The sequence below is a fragment of the Berghia stephanieae genome, chromosome 4, assembly GCF_034508935.2.
Source record: "Berghia stephanieae isolate SIO BIC M18660-M18661 chromosome 4, UCSD_Bste_1.3, whole genome shotgun sequence".
In the NCBI taxonomy this organism is placed as follows: domain Eukaryota; kingdom Metazoa; phylum Mollusca; class Gastropoda; order Nudibranchia; family Aeolidiidae; genus Berghia; species Berghia stephanieae.
In genome coordinates this window covers 15,572,965-15,584,630 of record NC_088363.1, presented here as the reverse complement: position 1 = coordinate 15,584,630, position 11,666 = coordinate 15,572,965, and the positions used below count along the sequence as shown (strand labels likewise).

The 11,666-nt window shown below is 33.6% G+C and overlaps 1 protein-coding gene across 2 annotated transcripts; it reads left to right on the top strand.

Annotated features, from left to right (window-relative positions):
• Positions 1-2,890: 2,890 nt before the first annotated feature.
• LOC144970091 (uncharacterized) lies at positions 2,891-11,218 on the top strand. 2 transcript variants are annotated; one of them, XR_013644903.1, is made up of 4 exons: positions 2,891-2,978; positions 5,830-6,010; positions 7,743-9,932; positions 10,462-11,218. XR_013644903.1 is itself a non-coding variant. In XM_078909311.1 (3 exons), exons 2-3 carry the CDS (start codon positions 5,833-5,835, stop codon positions 8,582-8,584), a joined length of 1,020 nt encoding a protein of 339 aa, XP_078765437.1. In that variant the 5' UTR covers positions 2,894-2,978; positions 5,830-5,832; the 3' UTR covers positions 8,585-10,175. The 2 variants fall into 2 exon arrangements, 1 of the variants encoding a protein (XP_078765437.1); XM_078909311.1 differs by lacking the exon at positions 10,462-11,218 and having other exon boundaries at positions 2,894-2,978; positions 7,743-10,175.
• Positions 11,219-11,666: the final 448 nt, after the last annotated feature.

Genomic DNA, 11,666 nt, shown 5'->3' with positions numbered 1-11,666 from the left:
CTCTCTCTCTCTCTCTCTCTCTCTCTCTCTCTCTCTCTCTCTCTCTCTCTCTCTCTCTCTCTCTCTCTCTCTCTCATCTTTCACATTCCCTCACTCTCTAAAAAACATCATCCTCGTCATTATCATCATTATCATCATCATCATCATCACCATCATCATCATCATCATCATCATCATCATCATCATCATCATCATCATCATCATCATTATATTACTAGAATCGTCGTCGTCATCCCCACCTTCACCACCACCACCACCACCACCACCACCACCACCATCATCATTATCGTTGTCGTCGTCATCATCATCATCATCATCATCATCATCATCATCAACATCAACGACAATAATGACATCATCATAAGCACCATCGTCGTCGTAATCATCATCATCATCATCATCATCATCGTCGTCGTCGTCCGTTGTGACATCATTTGTTGGTCTGGTAAGAGTTGTAACCGAACACAAATAATCGCCATTTCCATACAATGATAAACGTGTCAAGACTATAATTGGTCGGGATGAACCTTTCAGATGGATGAAACAGGTGTCAAAAAAGCAACGTGTACTCGCAAAAAGGGATTCAAAGTCAAAACTACAAAAAAAAAAAATCGTGGTGCTGAGGATCAATTAATTGGTTCTATCTTCATGTTTCTTCATATTGAGAAAAAATGATTTAAATTGTTTACCCTGATTTGAACCTTATTTTTAACGGATGAAACCGTTGTTTACTAAAATCATTTAAAATCTAATTATTGCAATGCATGCAACCTCTCAGTTTTTTTTTTCCAAAAAAGTGGAGATAGAACCAGTTAATAATTACGTCGTTTGAAAAAAATAAATCAAACAAACAACAAACAAAACAATATCCAAAATCTCAATAACACATAGACTTCACTCCAGTCTTGTGTTTATTTATTTAGCTAATTTATATATCTATTTATTCATTTATCTATTCGTTTATTTATTTATTATTTACTATCTATAATATCTTAATTTCCACCATTTAGACCTAAATCAATCCGACACTACTCGACATCATGAAGTTTAGAAACGATGGGTCAAAAAATTATTTCAAAATTGAGATCTCTCGTACTAGTTTATGTTGGTTAAAAAAAAACCAAACTAACCCATAGTTTGTGTTCAGCTGTTAGAGTAGTCCACAGACTGTCCTGTGTTATCTATGGAGTAGTCTCATGGCGTACTAAAAGAGTCATAGTAGGGCTATGAGTAGTCTGCATCGTAGCCTGCAGTGCAACTAACATTTCTTATCGCTGTTGCATATATCGGCATCATAACACATCATTCCCATCCCCTTCGCCCCTTGTGCGGTATGATGTGGTCTTGTGGTATGACACTCGCCTCCGGATCGGAAGACCCAGGGTTGGAGTCCCGCTCTGAGCAGCGCATAGTTGAGTTTTTTTTTGCACGTAACCTTCGTTATCTCATAGCCTGACCAACCAAAAAAATTACGTCGTGGCCGAGTGGTTAAAGCATTGCAGATCATTGCACTGTGACCCGGAAGGTCCCGGGTTCGACCCCCGCTTCAGGCACTTTCGTTTTTTCCCTTGGGCAAGATTATTAACACCCAATTTGCTCACTTTGACAACATGAGTGATTCCTGTTGACATCAGACATCTTGTTTGATGGATTATATAGCATATATATTCCTTCGTGGAATGCCTAGGCGACGATATCTTACGATGTCGTGGCGGAAGGGCATAAAAATGTATAAATTCCTAACTATAAGTTTACGAGGGATTTGCACGTCCCATTGGTCTCATGGACAGTAGGAGTAGGAGATTTGATAGTGGACTTGTGGTATGGCCCTCTGTCTCGGCCTACTCGTCGTTAAATTTGGACTTGTGTATGGTGGTGGATGCAAATCAATGACTAGTTTAGCAAAGGATATTAGATGAGTGTACAATATATCATCCAATTTCCCATTGAATGAACTACTATAGCCATCATTTCTTCCCACAAAGAAAATTAAAAGTTTTGATATTTTCTAGCAATTCCACAAAAATGTTCTACAAAAGCTTTGTCCAGTTAATGTCTAATGTGGTCACGATTTAAAAACAAAACAAAACTCGAAGCTGGCTGGCACCTGAAGTGGTCTCTCTCTCTCTCTCTCTCTCTCTCTCTCTCTCTCTCTCTCTCTCTCTCTTGGCCGATGTGTGTATTCTTTGATCTCCTCTCATTTATAGCTTATCAACAAAAAAAAATAATATTCTTGTTAAAGGAATGCTTCCTAAGACTACCTTGGTTGATATCAGTCCAGTTCTATATATCCAGTCAATTTTCCTTTTAATATTTAAAATGTATTTGTTTCAGTAACATCAAAAGAGCTTTATTTTATAACTCATGTTTTGCCCCCATCATACTCTTGACGACTGTCATTATTTTTACCATCTAAAGAATTAAAGACAATGTTGATAATGATCATACCTTTCCGGGTAAGGACTGACACTTTTACTAATAACTCTAAAATCTATGATCCAAAAACTCAAAGAATAGGAACTGAGATTATCTACGTTGCAAGCTATTAATTTCTTTTAAAATTATATTTCTTTATCTTTAATATTCTTTTTAGAAAAGCTAATCATATTTTTTATTCCATTAGTGGGCAACTTCGCAAATTGCCCTCCGAACTCGGAATAACAAGACAACATATTAGGTTTTGCAGTAAAACAAACACATAGGTAGGTAGGAAAATTTCGGTTAATTATGTGATGTTTAAAATCACAGATACATGGATTTATTCTTTTTTTTTTTTTTCGTTGTAGTCAGAGCCAAAATAAATATGGGGATAACTACTGTAAATTTTTATGGCAGAAAAAAAAAAAAAAAAGAAAAGAAAAAAAAAGTGAGATTCCTGACTGCCGACTCTATTACAGTCGCAGCAGTTTAGACGAACGACAGCATAACAAACAATGAGATAAGAGAGCTGGGAGGACAAGGAACTGGAGACAAAATAGGTATCTCGGATCGAAAGATTTATACAATCTCACCCTTAAAACTTAATCACCTATTCTGATTATTTAACACATTCACTTGTATTACCAAATTAAATTAATTATACTGTAACAAAACATCACGTTCACACTCTATCATTATCGTAATCATCATACTGACTCATGTCTGATCTCTCACTCCCACTTCCTATCCTATTCCTAGATAGATACCTATATTCTTTCTCTGTCTCTATCCAACTCTAGCACTGATCACAGCATACTAGAGTAGAATAGATTCAGTTAGGGTCAACATATAATTCTTTAATAGATACTATATATTATGCAGAGGAAAAGAGTTAATATTATGCATTATAATCAAATAAGTAAGTAATACAATAGTCTAGTTAAAGGTTGGACACTCATCATATGTGTCAGTGCATGTCATAATTATAATCAGTCGGAAGGTGAACATTTTGGATTTTCATTTTTTTTTTCATTTTCTGAAAGAATATGCTCCCCAGAGCATTTTAATCTTTATTTGAAGAAAATCGGGTGATTTTTCATGAAGTTATGGTCAGATGTACAGGAGTGGTATCCAGCAACTTTTCTCCAAATTTCATACTTTTTCAATTTGACTAGCTGTAAAAAAATATTTAGAAGTGAAGATAAGCTTTGACATTTTTCGAAGATGTACAAAAAGGGTTGATTTAATTATTTATGATAACTAATTTTTGATAAAAATTAACCTTCTAACTAAACTTGGCAATATCTCAGTTCAATCCTTTTCACCATCGGACTGATTATGTCATTCACTGTAACTTATTTTAACGCCTGTTTCCCACTCCCGCTTAGTCACTTAGCCAAATTTGCTCATTATTAAAGGAAGCAACTTTAGACTTCAGATTTCCGTCAACCTTTATTTATATTAATATTAGCAATCTGTTTGAAATAAGCTAATAATCCAACGTGCACTTATTTGCAGGTGCTGTGATTATTGCCAGACAATGAACAGATATTGCCAGACTTCTGTCTTGCAATAACGATGGACGATTATAAACAGACACTTTCTTGAAACTCCACTCTTTTAAACATTTATCCACATTCCAGAATATGGAAATTTTTGTTATGCACAGGGAAATAAGTAAAGTTATTATTAATGAAAACATAACATTAACCAATAATAAATCAGTTGATGGATGGTAGGTTACTATATCTATACAATATGCCTGGACATTCACACGAGTGTTATGGCCGAATGATTAAGTTGTCTGTCTTAGAAGACTTGTCAGAATTGATGCGGTGTGTTCGAATCCTGGTTCCGCCACTTTTTTTTTTTTTTGGTCTTCTTTCTACAGAGCAAATGATAAATGTTCCATCCAACCCCAACCCCTTTTTTTTCTTTTACATCTTTTTCTCTCTCTTTTGGTTCTTTTCTATAGAATATTGCAAATTGTCATATCCCACTCTGATCTCAAAAAGGATATACTAAAAGAATAAATAATTAAAAAGCAGACAAACAAAAAAGTTCTGGGGGCGATCAAAGGGTAAGATAGAAAGAAAAATAAAACAAAACAATTTTAAGAAATCATGCTCAGAAATGGAAATGGGCCGAACAAAAAAGGAGAAAAGAATAGACTCGCTCAAAAAAAACAAAACAAAAACAAACAGAAAGAGAGGTTTTTTTGTTATTGTTGTTTGTTTGTTTTTTTTGGTCAAATTTAAAATCTCTTTTTCTTAAACAGGTATGTAAATACATAGTAGCCAATGAAAAGATGAATAATAGTAATAATAATATAATAATAATAATAATAATAATAATAATAATAATAATAATAATAATAATAATAATAATAATAATAATAATAATAATAGTAATAATAATAATAATAGTTATAACTATTTGAGAAAAAAACAAAACAGAACAGAGTAAATTATTAGTGCAAAATATATAATGAATTAAAATTGAATGATTTTCAGAGAAATACACATTTCAATTAATTAAAAAACTCCTGCTCAGAACAAGAGGGAAAACAATTAACATCATTTGGGAAGAAAAAAGAAAATAAAGGTAGCGAGTGGATTCGAACCAGTGCATCAAAGAGGAACAAAATGAAAGGTGGTCTAACCGATTGCGCTATCTATCCACACCAACATCTGTGTAACTTAAAATTCATTGTGCTAGATCATTTTCCACCAATTTTGCTTCATTGTTTTGATAGTTATTTGCATCTCTGATTAGGATATGTTGGATATAGTTTTGTGGAAGTGTGATTATAATTGTATTATTTTTTATGAAGTCAGGAAATTAGTAGGTGTGGCTGGTTTTGGGGTGAACAACACCTAGGCAGAGTGATTTGTCCGCAAAATAAAAAAATCCCCGACTACCATCAATATCCCCAAAATTGTGATCAGAATGACCGAATTATTTAAGCAAAAGAAGGTCAATAAAGTTAACAGGTAGGTAGGTAGTGAATTTTTTAATGGTTGGTGGACTATTAACCGATTTGCTGATTAACAAGTTTCTTACAGATTGGAAAAAAAATAAATGGCGGAATTGCCAGTTTGACATTTTAGCTCAAAGTGTCAAAAACTTAAATTCCATTGATGCCATTTGCTTTTAAAAAATGCTGGATTTGGCGCTTGAGCACTATTTACTTTCATTTTGTGTTAAATATCATTTGATATTAACTAATTTGGGACACAAATTACCACTGGCATTTTTTCAGATTGTATTTGGTACTGGCAGTGTCTGGCAATAATTGTTTATCGCTATTGGTGAGGTGGGGATGGTGAAGTTTTACGATATATTTATATACTGGCAAGTCGATTCGATGTTATTTTTGTTTTTCTTTTCTTTTGTCTTTGACTTTGACAGAGAATGAAGACCAAGGCCAAGATGAGCATCAGCCAGAAAACCTTCAAGTCTATGGCAGCTTTTGAGCAAGGGTTGAAAAACAGATGTGTCTTTGTGGCTCTCATTCTGACTTCAGCTGTGCTTTTTGCCACTCAAATGATATTTAATGCTATGGCTGGGAATCCGAAACTTGTAAAATATGGTAGGCTGTCCTCTGTTTTTTGTTGTTGTTTAAAATTGTTTCATTTTAATTATTTTTTTCTTTGTATGGTAAGCCCTTCCATTGAGTTTATCCAATTATTTTTCTAACATTTTGAAAGGTGACAACAATAAATAATCCTGATTTTGTGGAAACCATTGACAATTAGCTTTTTAAAAAAGAATAATAATAATAATGATAATAGTAATAATAATAATAATAATAATAATAATAATAATAATAATAATAATAATAATAAGAATAAATCTTTATTGTCCTAAAAAAAGTGGCAATTTGTCATTTGGTTACACATTTATAACAATACAATATAGACATAGACACACTCACACGGATGCACATTAGTAACATCATAGTCATCGAAAAAAAATAAAATAAACAAGGAAACTTTAACATGATAAATGTCTCATATTTTCACAAGCTTGGCTGATATAAAGTTACACTCTAAAGAAAAATAAATTAATAACAGGAAATAAATTGCTTCTTCTTTACAAATATTTTACCTCAAGGTCTGTAAAAAAATTATGGGTGTGAATAAGTAAACTGACATAAAAGGCTGAATTACACGTTTGAAATCAAAGAATAGAAATAAACCTTGTGTATGCTTGTGTCCCTGTTCCATAGTGCATTCAAAAATGATCAAACCGAAAATGACTGAACAAAAGTCTGTTGATAAATAGAGAACGTTTTGAAATACTCTAGTCTTTAATTTTTTTTTTTTTTTTTTTTTTTTTTTTTGCTATGTCAACTTTTTAAATTATGTTATTTTTATGTCTTTGCTATCATTACTTCTACTTCTACTCAGAATCATAAAATGTTGCACTATTCAAGACCTGTAATTAGTACTGTGTGACACTCTTCCACTGGTAAAACTATATTCTATTCTATTATCTTTTCTTTGTGTGACATAAGGGAAGCAACCCTGAAATAAAAGACAACAAATTGAAATATTTATGGACAAAAAAGATCTATTATTTTTATAATGATTATCCATTGAATTTATTGTTCTAATCATAATGTTAAGCTAATAGAAGAGATAATCTTTTCAATTTAAATTATTTTTCATCTGTACAATAATATACAGATCTTCACAATAAGATATTTATTTTTTTAGAAAGTATTTTATCATTGCGCATTGGATTCTGGAAAACCTTGGGGGATTAAATTGTTCGTAGAGCACATTTGGAAGTAAAATCAATTTAAAAACTATTCTCAAGTAAGATAACAATAATCTTAAACTGATAAAAAGAAAACCATGAATTTTGATAATGCAGACTAAATCAGACTGAGGGGATCATAATCAAGGAAATTTTTGTTGAAAATTTGTGCTTTTTAACTGAACTTATGATGAGTGAAAACAAAAGACATGAGAGATTGATAAATGTGCTTGGCTTTAATAAATTAAATGGTAACTTGCATTGTAAGATGAATGATTTTCTTAACATTTCTCTTTATCAAATCAATTTTTTATTCATGCTAAAAACAAAGCAGGGGCATATGGATTATGTATAGAAAAAAAGTAAAGAAAGACTCAAGGTCATGGTATTTATTAAAGCTTCACATATTTTCATTTTGGTTCACAATTTGATTTAATACTTCGGACAGATTATTTGAATTATTCACATTTGGTTTAAGGCTTCATGAATCAGTCAGAAACATTCTTTACAAAAACATAGTACTATTGCTCTTACCTTCATTTTATTCTTTACTATTTCAGATCCATTCCATCACAGCATCGGCAATGTGTCAGACATGTATCCACTGAATTTCACACCAGATGGATGGGCCTTCTCTATCTGGGGCATCATTTACCTTCTCCAGTTTGGATCCACCTTGTACAGCCTTGCTCTCCTGTGTCGTGTAACAGAGGATGGTCAACCCACCTATACAAGTCCTGCTGTCCTGTCCCCCTTGTATTTCATATTGTTCTCTCTAAGCTGTATCTTGAATGTGGGATGGCTATTTCAGTGGGATCGTCTGATGTTCAATGCCTCTCTGTTATTTTTAGCCAGTACTGCTCTGTCACTGTTCTGTGCTCTTTCTATCGTGTCAACTAGGTTGGTTTTCTACAAGTCTGAACTGATTGACAATGGTAGGAAGTCTGATGTCAATGTTATCAATATCGTGGTCATCAATGGCCTCGGGATGTACGCCACTTGGACCACCATTGCAACACTCATTAACTTCGGAGTCACTGCCTTTTACAGATGGCATTTGGGTTGGACAAATGAATTAGTTTCTATTATCTGCCTCAGCATCTTGTTTGGACTTGTGGTTTTGTATTCTTTGCTTGACTTGATCGTTCTTGACCGATATACCAGATACACCCTCACTCCGTACCCTACCATTATTTGGGCTGTAGCAGCCAGTATTTCCAAAAACTGGAATCCTGCCAATAATTCGGCCATTCTTTCTGCTGTACTCCTGGGAGTGGCATCTGTGCTTTTCATTGTGAAAATTGCTTTTGTTGTTTACAGATCCTCTAAGGTTGTGAATCCTTATCGCCGTCTCAAAGTGAATGGCTCCATCAATTTGTTAAAACGAGAAAGTCCTAAATAATTTTCTTCGTATATCTGTTAATACAGGATATGAATATCTTTATGGAATGTAATGCCATAATCCCCCACCCCTTCCCCTGAAATAAAAAGAAAAAATATAATTTTCTAATCATAAGTTTGATATGATTTGTTTATATTTTGATCCTTTAGATCCTTGGGGTGCCAAATTTATTTCTCTGTGATTTGGGGTCAAACCACAAATGGATGACTCAGACAGATTATAATGCACCCTCCTCTCTTTTGACCGTCTGTCTGTCTGTCTGTCATTTCTCTACTCCCTTTTATAAATCTTATCGTCATCAATACAAAGTGCCTGCTCTGTCTGCCTTTTTGAATAGGTATTCAAATAGTCACTTAAGTTCAGATGATGGGACGTTATCATCTGCCATAATATAAATATATTCACAGAGCCCCTGTTTTTAAAAAATTTATAGCTTTACATTATGCGGTCTTTAAGAATACATTCCAACTATTCTAATTCTATTCCAGTTTTTTTCTTTGATATAAGTTGATGTTAAAGAATAATACTGAAAGACAGGTCACCTCTGGTCATATGTACTATCGCTAAATCAAGTTTGCTCTCAACTGCATCAAAACTACAATTTTTAAAAAGTAATAAATCAAATTGACTGTTTTTATTGTTTTCTCGTAGATTTCTTTTCCTTTGTGAGAGAAATCTGTTTTTGTTGTGGACCGGTCATTGGGTCAGTGTCCCTCAGTGACATTCATTTTGTTCCTCAAAAAACGAATCTACAACAATTTCTCTGAATCAAGGCTGTCGACTAAGTTTGTCAGATATTAATGTTTGCTGAGCCTAGTGAAATTAAAAGTTAAAAGTTAAGCAGAAATAATCCAGGCCTTTATAAGATAAGAGGCTGATAGTCTTGAATTTGCAGTTTGGTCTGATTTTCACCGTTCACCAAGATGATTTTCACTCAGACTTTCTGTATCATATCACCATGGCACCTACATTTGAACCCCGATTTTTTTTTAGTATTCAAGTTGTCAATTTTGATTATTTATAATCATGTATTTTAAATTATTTTATACATATCAGAAATGTGAAATTTAAATTGTTGATCATCTACATTAATCTATTTATTTTGTTTTCAATGAAAATTAACTGTATGTTACATCAAATATAAAATGGTTACTACCTGATGGCATTGAAATATGTGTATATGTTATTCAGACCTGCCATCTTTCTGAGTTCATCACCTAATTCTATTTCAAAATTTTTTTTTATTATTGTTTTTATTTTCTGTTTTCCTACTTATCTGATATTTTTGTAATGTTATGCTTTTGTATTAAAAGGTTGAGATCTTTAATTCAATCTGGCCTTGTTAGATGTTCCTGACCTCCCATAATGGGCAGGGAGGTACTTGCTGTGTCTTCTATCCCCTAGATCTGTTTTCCAACATGCTTTCTGTCTTTGTCTTGGAATGAGATTACTTGGTTTTGTCCTCGCCCTGGCCGGAGTCTGGCTGGGAGGGAAACAGTCAAATGCATAGTTATTGTTTTGGGAGATGATATTTTTTTCCTTGTAAATCATCTCTTTGTTATGTATTATTAAATTTGTTATTTTGAATGTATAATGTAAGCATTTGAGTGTATTCCTCTTTGTGTTGGATTTTGTGCTTGTGTCCGGATGAGACTTATAAGTGATCTCAAACTAAGTACTTTGGTGGTATGCTCTTGGAATCTACATCTGATCCCTATTTGTTCCCAGTTACCCTATGTCTTACTTTTTCTTGGGTGCTTTAATTGTAATTCTAGAACTTTTTACTATCCCATTTTCTTCCTTTTTACTGGCGCTGATATGAGCTTAATGTGTTGCAAGCGCCGTAAAACCCTTAAAAAACCAAGAAGCCTTGCTAGATGGAGTTCCTGGCCTCCCATATTGGGCAGGGATGTCACTTATTTACCACTATATCTGTTTTTCAACTTGCTTTTTGTTATTGTCTTGGGATGAGATTACTTGGTTTGTTCTGGCCCTGGCTGGAGTCCTTGTCTGAGGGAAATAATTTTGCCTTTGTTTGCATTTATTATGCTTTGTTTTCACTCCATTAAACAAAATGTTACAAACACATTACTGTCGTTTTCTGATAAAACGCCATTCACATAGCTGCCAACTGTTCTGATAAAAGTGGGACTGTCCCGATTTGAAATCTGGAGAAAAATTTTAAAGTTTACAAACAAAATACCGGACTGTTTATATATATGGAATAACCCCTACACCTCCCAGGATTATTATTTTTTTGTCTAGCAGATGAAAACAAGGAACAGATAAGGCTCTCAATCTAGATTATATTACATAATAGTGCAAACATACTTCTGTTTTGGTCATGACGGTATCGTGTGTTAGGGTGTCCTGTTTTAACTCTTTGAAAAGTTGGTCGGTTTGCATTCGTCTAACCTTTCCTAACCTAACCTGAGATAAATATGTTCCTATATACTATATGAATTGTGACTGATTACATTCCAATTGTTTTATCTGAAATTTCAATCTTACTCTTTAAAGTTAATGCTTTGCATATTTATGATCAAGATTATAATATTTTTCAATTTTTCTACTTGGAATGCCCCCCCCCCCCCCCCCCCCCCACCACAAAAAAAAAAAAAAAATTAATAAAAATTATAAGGGATGAGAGAGCCATATTGTATGATCAATTAAAATGAGTTTTTGTATTGTAACCATGTGGCAAGGGGGCAGTCCTGAGAAGTCAAATCGCTCTTTGAATTTTGATTTCGGGACTTGAAGCGCCATAAAAGTGTAATTCACTTTTAATATAAATAATTGCTATCGTTTGACCCCTTTCTCTGGCTTTTAGTGAGCAGGTTTTAAAATGAGTACTTCAAAGCTATATGCCCACTGATGCCGAAGTTTACCCCATTTTCTATAGCATTTAATGGACAGTAATAATTGCTTGCTATCCATTGGACAGGATGCCAATCTATAATAAAGTGTTGTCAGCTGAATCATATAGACCTGGCTACCCAATCACTGCTTGTCAGACAATTGGGGTCAGAAAAAAAATCTCAACTGGTCCCTTTGCCGGTGAGGCATGTGTTCTACCATTGAG

Bases quoted from the DNA above. Each gene is read 5' to 3' on its own strand.
- LOC144970091 (XM_078909311.1), top strand. From the start codon at position 5,833: ATGAAGACCAAGGCCAAGATGAGCATCAGCCAGAAAACCTTCAAGTCT. The intron at 6,011-7,742 runs GTAGGCTGTCCT...TTACTATTTCAG, and splicing joins TCCGAAACTTGTAAAATATG to ATCCATTCCATCACAGCATC.